The sequence below is a fragment of the Echinops telfairi genome, unplaced genomic scaffold, assembly GCF_000313985.2.
Source record: "Echinops telfairi isolate 266 unplaced genomic scaffold, ASM31398v2 ScPeMD7_18;HRSCAF=68, whole genome shotgun sequence".
Classification (NCBI taxonomy): domain Eukaryota; kingdom Metazoa; phylum Chordata; class Mammalia; order Afrosoricida; family Tenrecidae; genus Echinops; species Echinops telfairi.
In genome coordinates this window covers 32783076-32809319 of record NW_022103915.1, presented here as the reverse complement: position 1 = coordinate 32809319, position 26244 = coordinate 32783076, and the positions used below count along the sequence as shown (strand labels likewise).

The 26244-nt window shown below is 50.7% G+C and overlaps 1 protein-coding gene across 8 annotated transcripts in view; it reads right to left on the bottom strand.

Moving 5' to 3' along the window:
- Positions 1–26244, bottom strand: part of DPF3 (double PHD fingers 3) — a 211065-nt gene that overhangs the window by 121249 nt on the left and 63572 nt on the right. For all 8 annotated transcript variants that reach the window (XR_006679866.1, XR_006679867.1, XM_045287781.1 and 5 more), the window contains exon 3: positions 20221–20328. Coding sequence is in view for 6 of the 8 variants with exons in the window: in XM_045287781.1 (XP_045143716.1) it covers positions 20221–20328 (108 nt within the window). In the remaining 2 variants the exon portion in view is untranslated. The remainder of the gene's footprint in view (positions 1–20220; positions 20329–26244) is intronic.

Sequence of the window (26244 nt, the reverse complement as noted above, 5' to 3'; positions counted from 1 at the left end):
GTTTATGAGTGGTTCCCTGGGGTGGGAGGAGAGGGGAGAGATGAAGAGAGTATGGTTAGGCAATGCTACAAAGGATTTTAAATGATGAAAATTCTGGAAACAGTGATTTTTGCCCATCACGGTGAATGAAGGTGATGTCGCCGACGTGCGCATGTAAAAGGTGGTTGGAATGGTTTCACATACCTCATGCCAATAAAACATAAGCAGGAAAAAAGGCAGCTCAGGTGTTGTTGTTGTTGTTGTTGTTGTTGTTAACCACAGTTGATTCTGAGCCACAGTGAGCCTAGAAGGCACAGTGCACTGTGCCAAGGGTTTCTGAGGCTGTAAGCTTTATGGGAGAGCCCCAGAGCTTGACTTACAACAAAATATTTCTCCAACTTCTCCTGTACCTCATGCCCTTCCTTTAACGGGCAATGAAACGCATGACCCCACAGCTGTGGTCAGGAGAACGGCGGCAGGACGAGGATTCAGCGAGCGCGGAAAGCAGGGGGAAGGAATGGCCCACTTGTATATGGGAACGGAGGTGGCTTTAGTGTTGGACTGTTTATAGAGGGGGTGGGCAGGATTCAGGGGACCCGCACAAAATCGTGAGCCGTCCCCACGCCCCAGAAGTGATGGTGGGGAGCTATCACCACTGCAGCTCCGGAAGGAACAAGAGGGAAGGAGTTCCCAAGGATCTGGCAACAGCATCCTAACAGAGACCCAGACAAGGGCGATGGACATCTCCTAGCTCCTCTCTCTTGGTTCCCATTTTCTGCCTTCCTGCTGGTACCTTCCTTGGTCAACCTCAGTCAGATGAAAGCCACGCACCTCAGTGATACCGCCCACTGAGGTCAGCTTCCTGGGGCGAAGCAGCAGAAAACAGGAAGAAGAATGGGTCTGGAGGAGCTAATGGAAAAGAGCCAGCACCATGTCCTTCTGGCCCTGCTGGGTTTTACTTATTGTGACCCAACTGGAAGGGTCCCACACTTTCTGTCTCCTCCCACAAAACCAGATCCAGTCCTTGAAAAAGAGGCAGGTGGGCATCAACCACGGGTGGCCAACCTCCAGTAAAAGGAGAAGGGAAGAAGTGATCTCAAGTCCCTTGAGAAACAAGGTGTTTGGAATTCTTATTCATAAGAAAAGGGAGCCTGGAGAGTGGAGGATCCCACTCCGTCAAGAAGCCTTACCACGTGCAAAACGAATCCTCTCATCAACAACTACTTACGGGGCTTCTGCCTCCATGTCCACAGGTGGTGAACCCAAGAAAGCTGGTCCCTGCCTCTAGACAATGAGTGTCTAGAAACAGACAGGGAAAAAAAATGCACAGTTTTCCTTCATAATAGGAATTAACGACAATTTGTAAATACGTGTGTATATACACATGCATAAATATACACATACACACATATTTGTAATTTTATATGCATGTGTGTATATATATATGCACACATAATTACAAATTGTAAGTTTTACGAAGGAAAACACGGGTAAAAAGTCAAATAATAATAGAGTGGAGCCCACTTAGCTGCAAGGGTCAGGGCAGGTCTGGGTGACAGAGTTACATTTAAGTTGCATGTCATGAACTGTCAACGGTCTGCTTTAATGAGTTCTGGGTGCACCATGCCACAGCCCGCTCGGATGACACATTATTCTTTCTCACCAATCTGAACAGTCTGCCACACGTCTCAGCTAACGCAACACACGCTTGCTGCCCCCTCCTGCCCTGTACTCCAAAGAGAACAGCTGGCCACCATCCCTCATACTTACAATAACCGGACAGAGTGTTGAAGCTCCAATTTAAGTATCACTTCTCCACACGTAATAAATCCCGTTTCTAGAATCGCACAGCATTTGAGAGCTGAAAGGGGCCTGACAGAACATCTAACTGAATCGTCTCATTTTATGAATGAGTCACTGGAGGCTCAGGAAAGTTAAGCAATGTCACCCAAAGCTGCACAGCTGGCTAAGAGCAGGGCAGGACGAGAGCACAGCCAAATGAGCCCGTCAAGACCCCGTCCCCGTCACAACAACGGGCTGGGCCGAGCCCAGACCGTGCACATACACTGAATACTGAACTCGACATCAGCGGAAGGTGGGGGCTCTTAGGACGCTAGCTCGCTTCATTCCCACAATCACTCAGGAGGGGAGTACAGTGACTCCGTTGTACAGATGAGGATACTGCGGCTTATAGGCTTCAGAAGGTGAACGTGAACAATACAAAGTGTGACTCTAGGAAACGTGGAAACTGTCAAAAATGAAATGGAATGCTTTAAAGATAGAAATCCTAGGAATTTAAAACTCCACTACCATCTATAGTCAATTCGATTCTTGCGACCTTATCCATCCTATAGGGCCAAGCAGAATTGTCCCTGTGGATGTCCAAGAGGGTAACTTTTCCCAGGAGTTAAAAACCCCATCTCTTCCCCAAGGAGCAGGTGGTGGTTTTGAACTGCTGATCTTTTGGTTACCAGCCCACTATACCATCAGGGGTCCCATTGACATTGTAAATACTACATAAATAGTAGGTGCTATCATTATCAAAGTTTGAGTAATTCTAATTTTAATGTTACAACAGCATCATCGAATCAAAAGAAAATGGAAGCCAGATAATGTAATTTTTAGTCTTCCTGTAGTCACATTTTAAAAAAGGAACAAGAGACAGAGGCAATTAATTACTCTATTTGATTTACTCCACGTAACTCAAATCTTACTTTAACACATGTTCAATTAAAATATAAAATGTAATGCAAAATATGATGTTTTGTATTCATTCTTTTACATTACTTCTCCAAAATCTAGTGTGAATTCTTACAGAATCTCAACTCAGGCTCGCCTCATCTCCTGGGCTCAGTAGCCACACCTGTCTCCTGGTTCCTGTGGGGGACCGTTTACCTCTACAAGAGACTTCCCAAAGTTCTTGACGTGAATGCTTTGAAAGCCCTTGGTAATAGAAACAGTAACATTTAATATGACCTTACTTCTTAAAATATGGAAGGAAGTTAAATATGGTCCTTACAGACAGCATGCTGGGTTGACCACTAGCAAACCCTAGTTTCAAAGCACTCTGGGTAAGGCTCAAGGTCAGAGTGAAAAGGTAACCCCTCTCAATGAACCAGCAGAGGGTACATTTTCTAGCTCCTGACTATAAAAAGGCCCCGAGTTGGGGGGAGGGGGAAGGTAACACGTCCAGATCCTTACCCACTGTTCATCCTGGACCTGCTTCTTACTGAGCCCCGGAGGGATTTCATCGACTCCATTTGTTTTCTAATCCTTCTCAACTGGATAGAGGGTTTAGTGATTCTTTAGGTATACACATTTTCAACCTCACACAAACTTGGGGACCATATAACCTGACAGAAGCCATCAAACATTAACTTAAAAAAAAAAATCCAACACACACACACATAATTCATCTTTAAATTAGCCTGATTTGATACACACGGATATAAACCCACGGATCGTTACTCTCTCCAGATCGGTAGCAGCTGTCACCCAAGCCAGCCTCCTCCCTGGGCCCCCGTAAGCAGCGCTGCCTCCACTTCTAATTGGGAACAGAGATACTCCTTGGGTGGCTTCCAGCACGATCCATCACACCAGAGACAGCTTCTGTGCAAACCGAAGCAAATCGGTTTCCAAATAAGAAGAAGAAGAAGAAAAAAAGCCTCTTAGACAAACAAGGATGGAAGCCCATAAAGTCTTTTTAAAAATAAATATAAAGCAAAGCCAAGCCAAGAAAAAAAAAAAAAAAAAGCCAGTACAGTGGCTTCTAAGACAAGGCACTCTCCCCAAGTGGAAAGCCATGGCACAGCCTTTGACACAGATGCCCCACTCGCGCCACCCCATGCCTCGAAGGAAAGACAGGCTTCCACAGTTCCACGGGCTTGCTGGAGCCACGAAGCTCATTAACAGGATGTGGCGAGATGAGTCGGAAAGCCCGGCCTGGGAGCACAGTGAGTCATTAAATCCTAGGTCATTTAAAAATGCAAACGCCTTTGATGGCACCAGCCCGACTCCTTCTCCTTCATTTGTGGTGCAGGGCGGTAGGCTGGGTACCTGGAAGTCCTACCCAGATGATAATAAAATATGCCACCAAAAAAATTTCCCGGATTAAGCCAGTTCTTCTTTGGGGAAATATACAAAGAGAGGAGCTGTCTGTTAGCTGTCGAGTTTGCAAGAGAAGCCATCTTTCGGGAGCCGGTACTCTGCCAACAGACAGACTGCCCCAAGGGAAAGCGTGGTGAAACACCCCGACAAGGCGCATCCATCCATCCATCCATCACGAGCGCGCTCAACGCAGAGGCCTGGAGATGGAGGGGCGGTGGAGGGGAGGGGAGCGCCCAGAGACAATGGCAGACAACCCTCCCGCTGGATCTAGAGTATTCAGAGGGGCTTTGTTTTGTTTTGTTTACCTGCTTCTATTTTCTCTTAAGGAGCATAAATGTGCAGATTTTTCAAGTCTTTTCAGGAGTGAAGCTCATCATATTTCCTTAGATTTTATGCATCAACTTACAGCAAGGATCAAGGAGCTTAAGAATCATTACGCCGACTGCTGACCACTTTGAAAGGGATCACAACACAAGGTCCTGGATAGAGTGGGAGGAAAAGGTAGAACAAAATGTGAAAGTATATTTAAAAAAAAAAGACCAGGCTGACTGGCTGGAGAGAGGCTGACGGAACCCCAAGACCAGGACCCTTAGTCACCTTCAGGTCTGGAACTGAACGCACCCCATGGCTCAACTTTCAGCCCAGTAACAGCAGAGAGGTACCAAAGGGAGCATTGGCCCAGGGATAAAGCTCAGGACAGCAGGAAGGGACTAGAAGGATGAATGGAACAACCAGCATGGGGAGGAAGTGGGCAGAGGGCCGTTACGCTGTGGGAACTACAATCAATGTGTGTGAATTGTTGAATGGAAAACCAATTTGCTCTGTAGACTTTCACCCAAATCACAGTTTAAAAAGATAGGGAGACTGGTTTATAAAGAAAGAAGTGGAACCAAAAACTAAAAGAATCAGTATTTCATTTATTCCACATCAGCTCATGAAAGGGCAGAAAAAGGGAGAATATTGCTATCTCTTACTGCACAGAGAAGGGCGTGGAGGTGGTGTTATGGATTGAGTGGTGCCCCCACCCACCAAATATGAGTCAACGTGGCTGGGCCATGATCAGTGGTTTGGTGATGATGTGATTATGTAATTTGGCACTTGTGTGATGAGGGAATCACCTCCAGGAGGCAATCTCAGGCAATCACCAATCAGCGGTAAGAGGATTCCGGTTGGAATGCACCCTGGCTCAGGTCACAGCCCGACCCTTTCTTCAACGGAGCGGCGAGTGGGTTTCAACAAGGAAATGAAGCAGACCAGGGAAAAACTGAAGGAGAACGAGTTTAAGAAGTAATGTGTCAAGAAAGAAAAACCCCAGGGTTTATAACTGTCTAACTTTAGGAGTTCAGAAAACTCTTGAGTTGATGCAAAAATGTAATTTCCTGTGTGCGCTGCAAGGGGAAGCTCCCTGCCTCACCTTTTATAAGAGATAAAGGCAAGACACATGAGCAGAGAAGGAAGGAGTACAGACCACCAAGATAGAAGAGCTGGCAACAAAGCACTCCTTTGGACCCAGAGTCCCTTTGCTGAGAACCTCCTAGACACAGGATCTGACTCCAAGACACACGAAAATCACCCGGGAGCAGAGAGGGAAGACTTTGGCAAAGAGAGAAAGAAAGCCTTGTCCCAGCGTCAGAACCCTGAACTTGGATTTCTAGAAAAGTTCAAACCAATTCCTGTTTGTTACAGCCATCCACTGTGGAGTTTGTCCTAACAGCGCTAGATAACGCCAACAGGAGGTAAAAGCCTCACTTCCTCAGATGTCCCAAGAACCTGTCTGCTCCTTCCTCAAGGACACCATTTCTTGGTGGTGTCTAACTCCCTGTTTTGTGACTCATGAAGCTCTAAATAGATGAGTTCTCCCTGAGAATCCATCTCCCTCCCAGGCTGCATCCCGAAGGCCCTTGTTCCTGCTTCTTTTAGAATCCCAGGATAGTTACACCACAGGGGGGCCGATCCTCCATTCCCCACCACCTCCCTTCAATCCTTCCCAGATCCAGGGACGTGGACCATAAATAAGCATCCTCGTAATCTGAGCTTCGCCCTGCACCGAGCTGGCCAGCAAGCCAAGGAGGTGCCACTTGGGAAGGATGGGCAGGATAGAAGACAGAAAGAAACAGTGAAATCTTCAGAGGAACATGGAAAACTGGAAGCACAGAGTGCTCAGGGAGGAAATCTCAGCCCGACGACCTTCTAGCTGCATGCTCCCCATGCCCAGCCCCAGCAAACATTTGCCCTTGACATCCTACCCACTTCCCTGGGTTGGAATGGGCACATGAGGTACTGGATGCAAGCAGCCTGGCACAAGGAACTGCTCGTGGAATGTGACCTCCCTTTGCACCCCCAAAAGCTTCCCTTCACCCTATACATTTTGGCATTGGACCACCAGGAGGAGCAGAGCCACAGCTTTCCCCAACCCTAGTATGGGCCCAGAGAGGAGAGGGAGGAGGCAGGGCGGGGTAGGGGAAAGACTGCGTATGAGGCACTCCTTCAGCCCCATGGTGGCCATTGCTCCTGCAGGCTGGGAAGGAAGTCCTGGCAGGGCCACCGCCACAGGTGCTCTGCTTCACTAACTCCTGCAGCAATTACAAAATGCCTCCTCTGTGGCCAGGGAACCTGATAGGTGACGCACTGGGCTGCTAACCACAAGGATGGCAGTTCCACACCAACAGCCACTCAAAGAGAAAGATGAGGCTTTCTACTCCTATGAAGATGTACAGCCTCAGAAACCCACAAGGGCAGTTCTCCTCTGCCTCCTAGGGTGGTTACGAGTGGGAATGAACTTGATGGCACTGTGTGAGTGTTCTACGTGGCGGCTCCTGGATGGTGGCCAGAGGTTCACACTCGGCTGCTGATGAAAAGATTACAAATTCAGGTCCACCCAAAAGAGTCTCGGAAGAAGGGCCTGGCAGTGTACTTAGAGGGGGTGGGGGTGGAGACAGCCCTTAAAAACCCTGTGGAGTGCAGTTCTACTCAGATACCCATGGGGTCCGCCATGAGTCAGAAGCAGCTCTGACAATGATGGGTACTTTGTATCAGGCATCCTAGCGGCTGGGGACACAGTGTGAGCAAAAAGTTGTGGTGAAACAATAAATCAAATAGAGAAGTAACCCCATGATATGACAGGTGGAGCTCGGGACTTGGGAGAAACCTATCAAAGGTGATGGGAAATGTGGCCAGCAAAGTGCAAGGCTGCAGGACGGGGTCAGGCTGACACCCAGCGAAGGCCATTCCAGGTCGAGCAGCCACAGTGCCCAGGCCACCGTGTGAACTGGGGGTACCAGAAGGCTATCCAGGGAGTTACAGAAAGTTCAAAGACCCCACAGGCCACCACAAAGACCTTAGCTCCTACTCAGAGTACAATGGGGAACCGTTGTAGATTTTAACCAAAAAGAGGGTGCCTATGTTTAACTGGATCACTGTGAAAAATTAGTGGGTGGGGTTGGTGGGAAGGATAAAGGCAGAGACTCATAAGGAGCTCATTGCAAAGAGACGGGGTTCAGGAGAGGATCTGTGTGGCACACAGACAGTCTTGCCCTCGTGTGGGGCTTATGTCTCCTCATCTGTTCTATCCTGGGGGCAAGACAGGTGGGGAAGCTGTCCCTGACACCTTCACACCCAGGAAGCCAGGATGGAAGTCAGATGTACAGCCAGGTGCCCAGTGCTAAGGGGGCAACAGCGTAGAGCAAGTCAGGCCCAGGCCACGGAGGAACGTTTCACCCAGAAGAGAGTGAGCCAGCCCAGCCAAGGGCAGGAGGAAGGGGCCAGCCAGAGGAGCCAGCCTTGGCACACTGTGGGTGAGTGGGGCCAGGAAAACCTGGGAGGCTCCCTTCCACCCCTGTGCCCTGGGCCACGGAGCCAGGCAGCTGGTTTCTGGGAGCAAGGGGAGCTTGTGCAGGGTGAGTCCACAGCCAGAAACCAGGTCTTCTCTGCTCAGCATCTAAGACTTGGGTCTTTAAAAGGTTCCACAGCAGAAGACATCCTCGTCCCAGTCCACATAGCACAATTTCCCAGCTGAGCAGTGTACTGCTGACACCAGGCCCAGCATCGGTGCAGGGACAGGAACTGTGCTAACAGAGACCCTCCGAACCCACCCACAGTGCCTCCTCACACTTTGCCAGCCCTCCCAGCGGCCACCCACACAGCTCTCAGAAAAGGCCCGAGTAGGGGGCTGAGCAGCTGCTCTGATCTGCATCCTCCAGAGGAGGAGGGAGGCTGGAGAGGGAAGGTAGCGTACCCAACACCAAGGCCAGGGGTTGCCCTTGAACCAGGGATGCCCTTGAACTAGGGATGCCCTTGAACCAGGCCTGACGGCCACATTTTCCCTTGCAGGGAAGATCCTTGTGATGTAAGACCCAAGGGCAATAAGATGCAGCTGGGTCTGGGTCTGGGTCTGGGTCTGGGTCTGGGTCTGGGTCTGGGTCTGGGTCCACCCCCAAAGCAGGCTGGAAAGCCCAGCCCTGTCTCAGAGAAACAAGGATGAAGGGAGAGAAGTCTGCAGGCAACACAGCCAACACCAGGCACAATCCTTCCTTCTTCTCTTTATGAAGCACTCTGCTCATGGCCAGAAGGTTGGCAGTTCAAGCCTACCCAGCGGTGCCTCAGCCGATGGGCCTGGCGATCTGCTTCAGAAAGGTCACGTCCCTGAAAACCTGTGGAACAGCTAGCCACCAAGGACTGCAGCCCCCAGGCAGACACAGGTGAAGAAACTTGCGTTTGTTTCCCTTCCGCGGGCCATGAACAAGGGAACAGGCAGTGATAAGGAAGGGAGGCTCCTCCCTCTGACAACCTCGTCTCTAACTGTGGCCCACAACACAGCCCCCGCCAAAGAACCTATGCAACCCGCAGATGCCCAGCTCCTCTGCCAGCCGGCTCCCAGAGCCCTCCACTCCACTGCTTCAGGAGGGCAAAGGGAGCAGACCTCAGGTGGGCACATGTGGTCACCTCACTCCAGCTCCCCGACTCAGACCTGCAGGCCTGCAGGATGGATGGCTGCAGGCTCCGACGCTGCAGGAAGGAGATAAATGACTGGTCATTTCCCCCTGATGCACTTGAAGGCATCCATTCTCCGAGACGTGCCAAGCTCAGCCAACCCCCCCGGCACAAAGCAGATAAGCACTGACAGATGGGGTGGGAGTAGAGCGTCCTTCCCCCTCGGAAGGACACAGCCAGACTCCTCAGCAGGCCGGGAGAAGGTCATGTTGTCCATTGGCTCACACCTGGCTGGGGGCTCCCAGGGTCCTCTCCTTCACTGCCCCCTGCTTGGCTCATCCATCTGAGGCGCCCACGAATGAGGGGAGGGCCAGGGGGCAGAGGGAGCTGCTGACAGGCTCATCAATCTCGGGCTACATGCTTGGCACGTCGGCCCTTCCTTAAGTTGTTCCCGGACCGGAGGGTGTTGGAGGAGTCAGGGCTACTGTCTTCAAGAGAAGAGAAATCGCCCCGAACCCTTGAGAGCAAATGGTGGGCGAAGCCCGGAGACTATTAAAATGTGGGCCATGTACAAAAGCAGGAGGGGACTAATTAAGATGCAGGATTTTCAAAAGCTAGGGAAGCTGGCCGCAGCCCGTGCCCATCTGTAGAGTACTGGCAGTTGGGAGCGGCAGGGACAGCACCCAGGCCGCAGAAGCAGTCTCCATCCCTGCCCGTGGGCCAGGGTCCCTCCCCAGGGCGCTGCCCCTGGGAGGGTCCCTGCAACTTGCTCCTGGGGCCTCAGAGACCGCTGTTGCCATGAAGGTACCTGCCCGCCTGTTGGGGGGAAGTCGAGATGCTGGTCATTCGTCCCTAGTCACCAGGTGACCACCCAAAAGTTAAAAAGAAAAAACCTAGACAAAGAACCAGACCCTCATTCTTGGTTGCCTCCCTGGCCACCACCCTTGGCATTTGACAAAGGGGCTAAGACTCCAACTTAGCCCAGTGTTCGAGGGCAATGGAGATTGACCTGGCCTCGGGTACATTCCAGGAGCAACAGGGCCGCAGCCGGTGAAAGGAAGCTTTAGAGTCGGACACCACCAGGATGAATGTGGGAGCCGACTCCCGGACAACATGGCGCCGCCAGTGCCGGCAGAGTCACCCCGAGGGTCTCCCATGGCTCTTCCTGCCCAAGGCCCCTGGGAAATTAACTCCCTAACGCTGTGCCATGGTTTCCCAGTCTCTAAATGAAGAGAATATTTGCCCTAGACCAGGAGGGCAGCAAAAGGACCAACGTCAAAAGATGCGCAAGGGACCGAAGTCAACAGTCTGTTTCATCCGGGGAGTCTTAAGTCAACGTAGTCCTTTCCTTTTTCCTTTCCTTCATTTAAAGCAGCAGTTCTCAACCTGTGGGTCTCAACCCCTTTGGAGGTCGAATGACCCTTTCACAGGGGTCGCTGAAGACCATCGGAAAACATATTTCCAATGGTCTTAAGAACCGAGACACCATTACAAGGATCTACATATAACCTCCTCCATGGGGGACGGACAACAGAAAAGTGGGTGAAGGGAGACGTCGGACAGTGCAAGATATGACAAAATAATAATTTATAAATTATCAAGGGTTCATGAGGGAGGGAGGAGCGGGGAGGAAGGGAAAAAAAATGAGGAACTGATGCCAGGGGCTTAAGTGGAGAGCAAATGTTTTGAGAGTGATGAGGGCAATGAATGTACAAATGTGCTTGACACAACTGATTGTGATGAGTTGTATGAGCCCCTAATAAAATAATTTTTTAAAAAAAGGAACCGAGACACCACTCCTCTATCAGTCTTCAGGCGGGTCCGCCCACATGCAGATACGCCCACCTAGGAATGCCCAGCGTGAAGACTGCTACCCATGCTACACCATGCTTCAAAACAAAATTTCATTTTTTTGTCATTACAAATAAATATTTCATAATATATCATTACATGATGTTTTTGTGTTGAATGAATCCCTATGCTTTAATTATGTTCAATTTGTAACAATGAAAATAGATCCTGCATATCAGATTATTTACATTACCATTCACAACAGTAGCAAAATTAGTCATGAAGTAGCAACAAAAATAATTTTATGGTTGGGGGTCACCGCAACATGAGGAACTATTAAAAGGTCATCGCAGCATTAGGAAGGTTGAGCACTACTGATTTAAAAGAAGAATGTAAGTGGCGTTTAAAGATCTCCTTTCATCAGCTGGCTTTTGCCCAACATCTGCCATGCTTCGGTGCCTTCGGCTGGAGAGTCCCTGGACAGAGCTCCACTATGGGGACATGGGCCAGTGGTGGTCCTACTCCGCCATATGAATTGCGATGCCTGGGTGGTGAGATACCTTGCCTTCGCCTCTGCGGCCAAGAGAGAGCTGCAGAGAACACTGGATTCCGTTGGTGGCGGAGAGCAATGGTGCTGTGTGTGCTGGCCTTCAGATGCCCAGGCGAGGAGGTGGGGTTTGGGGTTGGGTGTTCTTTATTCAAGACTGATAGGAGGGGTGATGTTAGGCATGAGAAACACCTAAGTCCAAGAGAAGACTTTCAAATTCCTATCCTGCCTGCATACTTAAACCTTTTCACTTTTGCCTGAAAAGAAGAAATTCAGGAAGGACTACATATTCACAGTGGGGCGAGGAAAGCAGACGAGGGAACTACTCTTCAGTGTCTACTAGAGCGAGGTACAAAGGACATGGGGGGGTGGGGGACGCGGAGCGGAGAGGCCTGCCTCCTTTCTCCACAATGTCTGATCATCCCCAATAAACTCCACCCTCTGGGGGACTCCTCCAGACTTTCTCCAAGGTCCCTCACCCTCCCCTGGCCCTAACCTGGTCTCCTCTGGGGTTCTTAGCTCTGCTCAACCCTCTGGGTAGAAGGCAAGGATGGGGTCAGGCTATATCCCAAAGGTTAAAGAATTGAGTGCCCCCAAAGTTATAGTGAAGTGCTAATCCCTGACCCTGTAAACACGCCCCAGGAGGCTGGGAGAGCCAGGTTTTCTCATGTAACTTAGAGCAGTCAGGCGGGTCCTGTGCCTTTTCCTTCCCGAGTCTTCTCATGTCAGTCGCTGTGGCAGCCACAGGAGGAAGAAGATTCCAGATGACCATGTACCTACAAGCAGCCAAGGGACCAAGACGAGGTTCTGCCCACAGTGCCCACAGAGGAGAGAGCCTCGTCCCACCCAGGGCCTGCATTTGCACTCCTGGCCTCCACCTCATGGCACGCTGGTTGTGCGTTGAGCTATGATCCACATGGTGGACAGTTCAAAACTACAAACGGCTCTGCAGGAGAAAGCTGAGACTTTCTACTCCTGTAAAGAGTTACAGTCTTGGAAACCCACAGGGGCAGTTCTACCCTGTCCAATAGGGTGGCTCCGGGTCAGAATTGGATACATGGCAGTGAGGCTTGAGAGCCTCAGAAACTGAGTCATCAATTCTTGTTCTTTATTTTATTTTATTAAAAAAATTATTTTAATTCTAGTTCTTTAATGGTACCCACGTTCTTTAAAGGCACCCATGGGTGGTAGTTTTTGTTTACAGCAGCACTAGATAACTACGATAGTAGTTCTTGTGGCAATGGCTAGACTTGAAGTGGCACACAAAGAAGCCATGCAAGGGGCAGCCTGACTGCTGGCATGAGAAACTACATGTAGTGCTTGCTCACTGCTCGGGAGGGTCTTACATGGAAGGAAACTCCACGTTATGAGTGGCCTCAAGACAATTCCATTCGAGGTCAGTATCCCCCAGGTTCTAAAAATCAGAGGGCCTACTCCCACGAAATCAAGACCTTCACTCTAGGGCAATACTGGTGTTGGTGAATCCAAGGGGAAGCCAGAGTCTTAATCTTAATTACATTTCTAAAGCTTGTGGGAGCAGCTCACGGAGCCCACACCAGGAGGCTGGGAGGGAGGAAGGGAAGGGAGGAGGCACCTCAAGGAACTGAGTCAGGGAGGGAACAAGGAATCAGTTGATGTATTGGAAAGTTGCTCTTCCAATATAAACTCTGTCTTCTAATTTTCACAAATTGAAAATGATTCAGCCAAGGATAGGCAAGTCAATGATCGATTTACAGTCAGGTCTGCCAAAAGGAGATTATATATAATGTACAATCTGTCTTCCTCTCCCTGGGTCCCTCCCGTCACACTTAGTGATAGATCTTAGACCAGTTTCCATTTTCTTTTCTACTCATTCTTTTCAAGTAAAAAAAATCATTTTTCATGGCTGTACTGCGTGTACGTGTGTGCGTGCACCCGTGTGTTTAGATCCCCGGACAGTGCAGTGTTGAGCTCGATTACTAGCTGAAAGGTGGGCAGTTCAAATCTGCCCAGTGACACTATGGAAGAAAGGTCTAACGACATACTTGTGTACAAGGCAGCCATTGAAAGCAAGCATGTGGAGTACAATTCTACTTAGGAACACCAGGATCTCTAAGAGTAGGCCTCAGCGACAACTACTGGTTTGTTGGTTTGTTCTGAGTGTTTGTCTTTCGTCATACATTTAATTAATGCCCCATTGATGGACCTTCTGGTCATTTCCACCCTTTATTTGTGGTTGTGTTCACAGCGGACATTCTTCCATACTGTGAGTTTATGTATCCTTATGAGAGATTCCTAGAAATAGAACTCACGTCAAATGGCTCATGCTTTCTAAATGTCTGGTGAATACTATGCACTGACCTTCAAAAGCTCATACCCAATTCCACTGTACTGGAAGGTATCGCCCTCAGGGGCCCATCCACTTCTGCTTTCTTCCCCTGGGCGACTACCTCGCTCAGCCCACATACCAGGGATTGGCAACAAGTTCTCCAGAGACTCGCGCAACTCAAACCCACTGCCATCAAGTCGATTTCCACGCACAGAGACAGGCTAGACACAACTCCTTTGAGTTTCTGAGACGGTACATCTTTTTTTTAAATCATTTTATTGGGGGTTACACAACTCTTATCAAAATAAATACATCCATCCATTGTGTCAGGCACATTTGTACATTTGTTGCCATCATCATTTTCAAAACATTTTCTTTCTATTTGAACCCTTGGTATCAGCTCATTTGTCCCCTCCCTCTCCTACCCTTCTTCCCTCATGAACTCCTGATAATTTATAAATGATTATTTTTTTCATGTCTTACACTGACAGAGGGCTCCCTTCACCCACTTTTCTGTTGTCTGTCCCCCAAGGAGGAGGTTATATGTAAATCATTGTGATTGGTTCCCCCTTCATCCCCCCACCTTCCCCTTTTCCTCCTAGTATCGCTACTCTCATTATTGGTCCTAAGTGGGTTATCTGTCCTGGATTCCCTGTGTTTCCAGTTCCTATCTGTACCAGTGTACATGCTCTCATCTAGTCAGATTTGTAAGGTAGAATTGAGATCATGAAAGTTGTGGGGAGGAAGCATTAAAGAACTAGATCAAAGTTGTATGTTTCATTGGTGCTGTACTGCACCCTTACTGGCTTGTCTCTTTCTTGTGACCCTTCTGTAAGGGGATGTCCAATTGTCTACAGATGGGCTTTGGGTCTCCACTCCGCACTCCCCCTCATTCACATTGATATGATTTTTTTATTCAGGGTCTTTGATGACTGATACCTGATCCCGTCAACACTCAGGCTGGTGTGCTTCTTCCATGTGGGCTTTGTTGCTTCTGAGATAGATGGCCGCTTGTTTGCCTTCAAGCTTTTAAGACCCCAAACACTATATCTTTTGATAGCCGGGCACCATCAGCTTTCCTCACCACATTTGCTATGCACCCATTTGTCTTCAGCAATCGTTTCTGGAGCATGAGCATCACAGAATGCCAGGTTATTAGAGAAAAGTGTTCTTGCGTTGAAGGAGCACTTGAGTAGAGGCCTAATATCTGCTACCTTGATACTTAACATATAAATATATGTACACAGACCTATTTCCCTATCGTTATATATAAATACATTTATATATGTACATGCCTGTATTTCGACGTCCATAAATGCCCTTTGCCTCCTAGTTCTTTCCTCTAGTCCCACTATTCTGTTCCGCGTTCATTCGGGTTTCAGTAATTCCTCTCGGCTACATTCCCCTTGATCAAGCCCTACCAGGAATCCTACGCCCTTCCTCACCATTGATTTTAGATCACTTGTTGTTCCCTTGTCCCTGGGTTTGTTAAAACCCACATCCTTTCCCATGCCTCCCCTTCTGCATGTCTCCCCGCCCCTCCCCCCAACCATTGATCCCATTGTTTTCTCCCCTGGATTGTTTACCCCGCCTATCTTATCTAGATAGGCATGCAGAGACAATAATAAGCACAAAAACAAGACAGAGCAAAACAAAACAACAATAGTACCAACGACCCCCAAAAAAAGAAAAGCCTATAAATAGTTCTAGGTCTGTTTGTTGATCTTTAGGAGTGGTTTCCGGTGGAGTCTGCAAGGGTGCCCCGCCCTGGCCCCAAAGTTTATTATTGGTACTCCCCAGGGATTTCATTGCTTTGCTCCCCTTGCTGCTCTCTGGCACGACCTTAGCGCTTCTCCCCAGTGTGGTAGGGTCAGATCAGGCATAATTCCCACACTGTGCCTCCAGTGATGTCCCTCGTAGAGATATGGGTCAGTGAGGGATGTTGTGTCTTGTGGTGGGGCCGGCCCTATGGTCCTCTCTGTGCATTGGCTGCTCTGAGCAGGAGTAGCATCCTCCGGGCTTGGTATTCCACCTCCTTCCCTCTTCGTTTGCTCCTGTGTGCTCTGATGAGACGTGCCCTTCTCCCTGAGCTATAGCTTCAGTGCTCTCCACTGTGGTGCATTCTTCTGGGAGGGGAGGAGGAGGAGTCCATGTAGCTGGGATTGGGGCTGCCCTGCAGACCTCTCCATTGGATTGGTTCCCTGCTTCATGCAGGTATGTTGCCGTCATGACTCAGAGCATTACCTCATTTTTCTCCTATGGAGCAACTGGTTGGTTTGAACCCCTTGTGGCTAGCAACAAGTGTGTCACCTACTATGCCACCAGGGCGCCTTTCAGGGACTCTGGCTACCCCAGGAAATGCTAACATCCCTGAGTTCCATGCAAAAAGTTCTACTAATGGAACAGAAATGAAACCACACCACCAGTGCTGTCCAGTGGTTTCTGACTCATGAGAACCCTACAGGGCAGAGTAGAAATGCCCCACAGGGTTTCTGCGGCTAGAACCCCTTATGTAAGCAGACCATCACATCTTTCCCCTGAAGAGCAGCTGGTGGGCTCAAATACACGGCAGACTTCACCAATATTTTTTTAAAGCCGTCTCATTCCTGATATAGTGGTTATGAGTTGCAAATCAATTCCAATTCACAGCAACCCTAGAGGGCCGAGTAGAATGGGCCCTGTGGGTTTTTAAGACTAACTCTACATGTGAAAGTTAGGTTTATGGTGCCAGCCTGACCAATAGGAACAGGTGGGATTAATCAGGTCACAGTTTGATTGGAGGGCAAAGAGATAAATTGCTCTGCAAGGCCCACCCCACGCCTGTTCTTGTTCTCTGATCTCTCTTGTTCTCTGATCAGAAGATGCTGGAGCATGCTGCTGCTTTAGCTAGTTCTCTGCCTCAACCTGTGAGCTGCAGTACTTGCATCCCAGGCCAGCCTGTGGATCTTGTCACCAGAGCTTGAGGCTCCTTCGAGACCTGCTTTGCCACACTACATCACTTGAGTTTGAGGCTGGTGGAGCCTGTTGCATTGCTTGAGTTCAGTATCCCATCCTGGGCCTGCTTCACTTCACTAAGCTCCGGAGCTACTGCCTACTGGTGACCCACCCTGCTGCTTGCTGCCTGTGGGCAGACTCTGCTTGCGTTGCCCGGGAAAGGACTCTGCTGTCTGCTTCCTTGACCTTGGACCCAACAGCCCACCTGAGTGAAGGATTTCCAGTGTATTAACTGTTGAGTTGAACTGAACCCTCTGTACTGTTGTGTGGACTAATCAGTTGTTATATTCCTTCTTCTCTAGAGACCCCTGCCGAACACACTGTGGAAGCCCAGTCTTTCTCCTGCAGAACAGCTGGAGGTTTTAAGCTGCTGACCTTGCAGTTAGCCACCCAAAGTATAACCACTATGCCACGAGTGGTCCTGTCAGAAATGAGACAGCTATTCAAAAATGGGGAGGACAACACCCCCCCACCCCGCCCCAAAAGTAGGATGTCTTCTCAGGTGGGAATTGTGCATTTTAGAGAAGATAGACACAACCACTGAAAGGTGGGTACGTTGTGTCCTGCATGGGAATCTCCTGCCAAGGGGACCTAGCAGGGTTGAGATCCAGCTTGTACACTACTAATCCTCCAGAAGGGACATCATTCTGTCGGGCGTCCCCACAGAAGGAGTGCCTTCTACTTTGGCCCCAAAGTGCCACGTGGCCTTAGCTGAGGATGAAGAGCCTTCCTACAATACGGCCCGTGTGAAAGGTCCTGCTTTCAACGCCTGTGTCACATCTGGGCAGAGACAGTTACATTTCTTGGGTCCTGCCTCTTGGTGCCCTCTCGACGGGCCCTGGCTGCTCTGAGGCCCAGGCTCCTTGTCACTGGCTCTCAGGCACTCCCTCGGCCATTTTGGTTCACCACCTGCCGGTGCAGCCTGTGTGCTGTCCATGCAGAGAGCCAAGTCTCACTTCAAGACAGACTCAGAAACAGGTCCAGGAAATGACAAACAGCTTTTTGTTTGCGTTTGGTTGTTATTGTTTTGTTTTGTTCTAGGTACGTTTAGTGGTAGGTCTGAGGCGTCCTGGTGGCTAAGTGGCTACACGTTGCGCGCTGACCACACGGTCAGCCGATTGAAAACCACTAGCCGCTCTGCGCTTCTAGTCCCACAAAGCCTTGCAACTCCGGAAACCCGCAGGCCAGGGCAGGCTACCCGGTCCTAGAAGGTCACTAGGAGTCAGAACCAACTAGATGGCAGCTGAGTTTGGTTTGGGGGATGGTGGGTCTGATGGCTTTGAGGCAGGGGACAAGTTCATCTGAGAAGGAATTCTGTCGTTCTGAAAGCCGCCCCCCCCCCAGCCCCCCAAGGGCCCAAGTGAGTGAGCCCACATCTGTAGGCAGCTGCTCCCACCAGGGGTACAGTCACACGCCTCTGAGGGGCTGTCCACAGAGAGGCTGGTGTTCCCCTCTCCCACCAGGCCCTGGCAGTCTCCATGACTAGCCCTTGTCACCACCTGAGACTGATGCTGCTGCCTCTCTGCCTCCTGCTTGGGACAGAAGCCAAGGAAGCCTTTCACGTGAGCACAGACATGCAGTGCCAGTGGGATGTGCCCAAAGCAAACCATCAGCTGAGGCGGCCTCTTTTTCCCTAGCTTCACAAGGTACTCAGGCCCGAGGCTGGAGCAGATCCAACGTCAGCAGCCCCCTGCTCAGCCACAGGCAGCACATGAACACTGGCAGGCCAGACTGCCCCGAGTAAATCTCTGTCGACAGAAGCACCAGGCACTGGAAAGGCAGCTTCGGCCGGGGCCTGGGCCTGGGCCTGGGCCTGGGCCTGAGCCTCGCCAACAATGGGATGGTTGGTTCTCAGATATGTGAGCAGCACAGTAAATGCGCCTTGGCTCCCTGCACAGCCTGCCTTCTCCCACCTATGAAACAGCCTTTACCCTCCTTCCTTCTCCACCTACCAGAGCTGGGGGGAGGAAGGGGAGAAAGAACCTAAGGAAGTGACGTGTGCTGGAAACCCGGGGTTAACTATAGCACAGACACTGGGTTGGATGATTATTATTCAAAACCGTCAGTGGCCCATCCCCAGGGTGGTGCCGACTGGTGGACTAACAAAAACCTAGCCAGACAATCCTGTTTCCGGTGACCTCTCTGCCACAGACTGACAGGCAGCCACTCAGCTGAGGGTGCTTTCCTGCAGAATCCGGGGCTGCTGGGGGCCAGCTTGCCTGCCCGAGGAGAGGTGGCAGGAGACACAGAACCCTCACCACAATGCTGGATCCCCTCGGTTTCCCCTAACAAGTTCCCCAATAGTGCCCAGCAGCTGGTCAGGGCCACACGTGAAGTGCATTTCTACAATGCTGACCAGTTCTGGGACCACCAGCCGCACATGGCCATCGAGCACCTGCAATGTGGCTGGTCCAAATGTAGATGTGCTGAAAGTATCAAAATGCACTCTGAAATTCAAAGGCATCGGCTCCCGAACAGAAGCCCAGTGACTGCTGATCTATCAGCACACATAGAATGTATTAAAATTAATGTCACCTGTTTCTTGTTCCCGTTTCTAAGGTGGTTACCAGAAACAAACAAACAAAAAAAAATGTAATGGTGCCCATGCCTTGCATTCTATTTTTACTGGACCACACTTCCTCGTGGCTCTGAACCCGCCCTCCTCCTCAGCCTGGCGTGTTTTCGAATCTATACACAGTGGACCATGGCTGTGTACCGACACCCAAGAGCTAACCAACAGAACGTCACAAGCAAAACCCGGGCTGACATGAACCAAGTGAAATGACCCTGGACGACTGGTCAAGAGCTTCTGCAGAGTGACATCCACCTGCACAGTCTCGAAAGGACGAAGTAGGGAACAGCCAGAATCCCCTTGGCAGCCGTGGGCCAAGCCACGTCAACTCTGCATCTGTGCCACGTGACAGCACTACTCCTACCAGTCTGAGTCACATCTTAGCACCTGGGACCTCCCTCCAAAAGAGGTTCCCTTAAAGCCAGGGACCCAGGGCACTCACTGGGCCCTGGATCGGGCCACATAGTCGCAGTGTAAGAACAAATTAGTAGTCTGCTAATCCCTTCTGCAGGAGCACTACACAACCCACATCATCTAGAGGACAGCCAATTTGAGCTCAGACTCTCCGGAGTCTATTTTTAATGAACTGACTCTTTCCCAGGTATGAGTCTCCAGAAAGAAGTTCACCCAGGCTAAGGCTGAGAGAGGGTCCACAGTCTACTTCCTTCTTCGGGACACTGGACTGTGGATGTGGTTTCTTTACTGTATCACACGATGCAGCTGAGCCTCAGGTTCTGACGAAGAAAGGCATTCAACCTGGGCCGGTTCCCACCTGCTCCTGCTTGCTCCGCTCCTCAAAGGCCAGAGGTACTCGGCTGCAGGGCAGCTCGGGTGGACACCTGGCCACATGCAGCTGTGAACGCAGGCTCCGCAGCACCCTGGGAGCTTGTTCACCTTCCCAGTAAAATCAGCTCCAAGGCAAAGGGGCCAGGAGCCAGCTTAGTCCTCCCCACCTCTCCCACCACAGGCCCAGCCAAGCTCCCCACCACTGACCAGGTTTTATTTCCAGCAGCCGCAGCTTCGGGTCCTCAGGCGGGTGCAATCGTCTCTTCTTGCGCCAGCAGCGGGCAGGGTACGTGTACAGCTGGCCGGGGGCAAGGCCTGCGGACAGAAACAGTGTAAAGGTTAAAGGCTCCAGGCTGGAAGGGGCCTTGGAAACCACCCTGTCCCACTCTGTCACTCGCAGTAGGAAGGGACTGCCACCTAGAGAGGTGGCCTTGTCAAGGTCACATAACTGGTTGATGAATGGAGGTCAGCGGACCCCAGGACCCTTCTGTCTGCTCCACCATGCTGTCCCAGCAGGTCCCTGCCCAAAAGAACCATCTATCGTTACCAAACCTGATCTGCTCTCCTGGCTTAGGGGAAACGTTAGGGGCCATCAAACCAGAAGAGGAGCCTTTCAGAGTTCACATCTTTACGGTATCTCCCAGGGCAATGGGGCTCCAGCAACTGGCCCTCTATCTAGGTCCAATGGGAGCCAGCTCCCTGTGCCTGCCCTAAGGACATCCTGAACTGAGAAATATTTCAAGAAAATGGATCAAGGAATTGGCTCTCCACTTACAGGGGCTGCTGACAGCATGCTGAAGCCAAAGGGCAGCCTTACAAGGCCTGTGAGGATTGCAAGCCGGCTCCGGGAGCCAGGCTCCATGTGCCTGCAGGGCTAGCATGGCTGCACCCTCGGCCCACCTGCTGGGGCTTCCAGACCATGCTGCTTCCCAGGAAAAGTCACCCGTGGTGTTTGGCTTTTGATCCCAAAGTTCCACGCCAACATCATGTCTCATGCCAAGCACCCCCATGAGGGCCTTTGTGCTCCTCAGACATCACTCTGAGAAAGCAGCGGTGCTCCACCTTCCTCAGGCCGCCACCCTTTCAGACAGTTCCTCATGTGGTGGTGACCCCAACCATAAAATGATTTTTGTTGCTACTTCATCACTGTCATTTTGCGACTGTTATGAATCAGGCGACCCCTGTGAAAGGGCTGTTCAATCCCCAAAGGGTCGTGACCCACAGGTTGAGAATTGCTGCTCTAGGGACTCTATAGCAGAGTGGTGGCTGGAGTCCTTGGAGGAACATGGGCGCTCCACATGGGACCAGGGTCGGTTCCCAAAGAAGAGGGTGGGCAATCAAGACACAAGGGAGAGGAGGAAGGTGCTGAAGGCTGGCGAGATGATTAGCGGTCTAAAAAGACTGTCTCCTGTACCCCAACATAACCGACCAGGACAATGTACCACGGCCAGCCAGAATGAAAAGTCTGGAGGGCAGGGGTGTTGAATGCTTGCTCCTACCCAAACCCCCAGAACAAGGACCAGAACTGAACTAAACATTCGTAGAAGCAATGAGTGATGAACAAATAGAGTGTGCTACATTTGGACTTTCACGTGACAACTCTGTCCCCTAGCTCGATGTGACGACGGGCAGCTGACATGAGTGCCTAGAGGACCATGGAGTTCAGAGAGCATCGGACCCCACTCCAACCTGCTGTCTGGTGACCTTCCAAAGACAGAGTGGCTTCATTTTGTGCCATCACAAAGCTTTGTTTGGTTGCTGTATATCCACTCATTTGTATCAGCCACCCCTCCCCATTCACTGGGCTCGGGGCCACACCAGGGGTACCGCCCCAACATTAAAGAACCCAAAATGTCCTGGTCTCCCTATGTACTAAGTATCTTTTTTAAAATAACAATTCGTATTGGAAATTAGGTGGGGGTTACATTTCAGGTCCTCGACTTTGTATTCAACAGTTTAGACTGCAAATCAATCCCGCCCCCCACTCTCTGCACCCCAAGTAGTCTACTCTCCACCCACTCCGTGATGTCTCTTCCCAGTCTTTGAACTACTAGCTTCCGATTCACAAAGTTCCCCCAAGATGACACATGTCAACAGTCTGGTCCACTTCACTCCCCCACCTGGTCTCTCCCACTGGACAGTTTCTTTTTGGTGTGAAAGTCTTTATCTTGTTGTTGTTTTCTTAAATCACAGTTGCTCTTAGAGCAGTGGTTCTCAACCTGTGGGTCGTAAACCCTTTGGGTGTCAGACGGCCCTTTCACAGGGGTCACCTGATTCATAACAGTAGCAAAATTACAGTTGTGAAGTAGCAATGAAAATAATGTTATGGTTGGGGGTCACCACCACATGAAGAACTGTCTGAAAGGGTCACAGCATTAGGAAGGTTGAGAACCACTGTCCTGGAGGTTGAGAGACTATTCAGAAGTAGGGCATTCTAATACTCCTCCCTTAGAGTCTTAGAACCCATCGAATGTGGTGGAGACCACGGCTCTGCTCACACCTCCGGTATTGTGACAGTCACTGGGGTTCTTATGAGGTAATGGACTTGTCAGTTCTAACAGTCATCTGAGTACTTGATTTTGTGGATTACTTCATGGGCTTCTAAACACTGAGCTGCTTGAGCTCTGAGGGCCAGTCCTGTGGCTGATTTATTTTTTTTTAAAAACTGAGTGAGGCAAATAAAATAGATATTGCTTTCTCTCCCATAGAAGGTCCAGTTCTGACCTTTCTTCGAAGGAAAGCTTTACAGGGCTTAGCCCACAGTTTTGCTCTGGTTCACTTCGGAGCCACGCCATCCCTGGGTCTGTCATTCCTAAATGGATGCACAAGCTCGGGTTCCTTCCAGATGCTCGGGCAGTCTTGGGGACTGGTGTTCCCCAGGACCCCAGAGACGGCCCAAACAAGGGTGGCTTGCAACTCCCAGAACTGCCACATCTCAGAACTGGTCCCACCACTGCCCAATCAAACTCAGTTTGGGTTAGTGGGTGTTCCCCGCGTGCAAACCAAAAGCATATCTTGGGCCATCTGGGCAAAGGCTACGGAAAAATACCAATGCCCAGACTGTGCCAAGCCTGCCCAATCAGGAGGGAGGTGAGGTGGGAGAACCAGTCCATTTGTGAAAGAACCGAAGAGGCACCGGGTGGTGAACCACCATGCACGTACTGTTTGGACGCTTTCTCTGAGGGGCCGACACCAGTTTAACGCCCTGCCCTCAAGTCGCACAGGCTCCGTATGCTTCTCCTCCAAGAGGCGCTATTCATTTTCTGCTACTGGCTACCTCCTCCCTGAGTTTCATAACAGCCAGGACAGAAAAAACTGCGTCTATCTCGAGTGTCCCAGCATGTAACCTAGTGCCTGGCACATCAAGAAACACTTATCAAATGAGTTCAACCAGAGTAGAATTGGACAGAAATGACTCATTGGCTCAGAGCCACACCGTCCACAAGGGGCCCCGAAAGGGGAGCTGGGAGCTGAGCGCGGAGCCCTCCCTCCAGCCCATCACAGCCGTCTCCGTGTCTCAGGGTCCTATCTTGACCCGAGCCGCTTTCTGGTAGTTCTAACTAAGCAGGAAGTGAGAAGGAACACATCCAATCGGCCCACTCTAAAGGCCCGAGGGGCAAGAAGCAGAGCCTGCCAACACTTGTCCAGACCACCACCTTCCCAGAGACTCCGCCCACCTCGCATCACCGCTCGGTGGCATGGAGGCAGCCTTGAGCACACCGCCTCCAGTTGGAGGTGGACTCTCTGGGGAGAGGCTTCAGGGGTGTGGATGTCTAGACACGGGGACTGTTGCTGTCTCATTCTTCACACTCCACAGGTGGACTGAGGAAGCTCCTGGTCAGAGGCGGCACCCACGAGTCCCAGTACCACCACTGAATGTCACCTTAGCACCACCACTGCATCTTCCTAGGCCTGCTTCTCACCTGTAAGATAAGAGCCAGGACAACAATATCTGCCGTAGAGGGGTTGGCACCTACATGAATACAGTCCAGAGGAAGCACTTTATAACCCCCATGCCTTGAACCAGTGTCAGTTATTACCCGGTGTGTAGCTGACTCACAAGAGTCTCCCATGCTCGCTTGGCAATCCTGGCCCGGCCCCCCGCCCCCCACTCTCCAGCCATGCAATCTGGCCATTTCACCACAAGGATGGAACTGAGTCTCTCTCTGGTGTCTGCTCTGACTCCATCTTATGCCAACAAGCATATGGCCCCAAGAGCCCCTCTCAAGGTGCCCTGCCCCCTGCCATGCCCTCCTTGCCAGGCACACAGGCACCTGGGTGCCTTTTCAGGGCCCGCACAGCCAGCCCCAGAGTCCCACTTACAGAGGGAAGAGCAGGCCTCGTGAGAATTGTGTTGTTTATCTCATTAGAACAGGAGGCACATAACTCACAGCCTGGTATGTGTGGCAGAGGGAGGCAGGAGGAGGAGGAGGCAGAGGAGGAGGATGGTGTCACAGCTGCAGCAGGGGAAATTAACCTTGAGCGGTGAACCTGGGGCTAAGGAAGAATTTGGATAGGAGAGGCGAGGAAGCAAACAAGAGAGGGGACGAGTCCTCCCAGGCAACCAAGGCCACAGCTATGCTCCCCTGCCCCATGCACAGAGCCCAATAAGCCAACTGCTTCTTGTGACTTTGAGCTGGGGCTACAATTATCTCTCTCTCTCACACACACAACTTCACACACAGGCTCCAAAGGAAATTTCAGCACCACGTGCGTAATGCCTCTATGGTAAAAAAAGAACTGCTCGCTGCCATCAAGTGTGTGCTGACTAACAGCGACCCTCTAGGACAGAGTACAACTACCCCGTGTGCTTCTGAGACCCCTTCTCTTTACAGAAGTAGAAAGCCCGTCTTTCTCCCGAGGAGCAGCTGGTGTTTTCAAACGACTGACCCTGAGTTCACAGACCAACTCCCAACCACTACGGCCCATCTTAAAAGCTTGTTCTGTGCACTACCCAAGCCCTGTCATCGTCGTATCCTGGGTGTTGGGAGCCTCCCTGGTAGACAGACACACGGTGAGCAATGCAGAGTACTAAGATGAAATGGATAGGAAAGAGAGGGAAGGGTGGTAAGAGATAGGAAGGAGCAGGGCTTGAAATGGGGAACAAATGAACTGGAGCGGCTCCCTCCTTCGTCCCCCAACCAGAGATGAGTGGGAACAGTCCTAGCCCACCCAGCGAAGAGCTCCCCTTGCAGCATCAGACTGGTGGGCAGCCCCTGTTTGACTCCTCCCCGAGACGGAACACTCACTACTTCACAAGGCGGATAATAGCTCTGCTGTTGGCCAACTCTTTCTTTTTTTTTTTTTTATCATTTTATTAGGGGCTCATACAACTCTTATCACAATCCATACACACATCAATTGTGTAAGGCGCATTTGTACATTCATTGCCCTCATCATTCTCAAAACATTTTCTCTCCACTGAAGCCCCCGGCATTAGGTCCTTATTTTTCCCCTCCCTCCCCGCTCTCCCTCCCTCATGAGCCCTTGATAGTTTATAAATTGTTATTTTGTCATATTTGCCCTGTCCGACGTCTCCCTTCACCCACTTTTCTGTTGTCCGTCCCCCAGGGAGGAGGTCACATATAGCTCCTTGTAATCGGTTCCCTCTTTCCTACCCACTCTCCCTCTACCCTCCCTGTTTCACCACTCACACCACTGGTCCTGTAGGGCTCATCCGCCCTGGATTCCCTTGTATTTTCAGTTCCTATCTGTACCAGTGTACAGCCTCTGGTCTAGCCAGACTTGCAAGGTCGAATTCGAGTCATGGTAGTGGGAGCGGGGAGGAAACATTTAGGAACTAGAGGAAAGTTGTATTGTTCATCATTGTTAACATCGCGCCCTGACTGGCTCATCTCCTCCCTGAGACCCCTCTGCAAGGGGATCTCCAGTGGCCTACTCATGAGCCAACTCTTATTGTGATAAAGAACTTCATCTCTATTCTTGTTTTGAATCCAAATATACCTTCCTGGAGCGTATGCAAAATTTGCCTCTCCTCTGTCCCAACACTGAACAAGCATCAGCTGCATGCCAAGCCTGCATCCCATTTATTCACGGGAGACTCCCAAAGAGCCAGGAAAGAAGTCAAGGGAGGAGAGAGGAGTGGAAGGTGGAGAAAAGAGGCAGGGACGACCCTGCTCGGACTGGAGTGACCAGAGGAAAGCCTTCCCATTGAGACTCTGCACGCTGCCTCCTTCATCCTCTGCCCCAGCCCACCTCGTGCTGCACAGG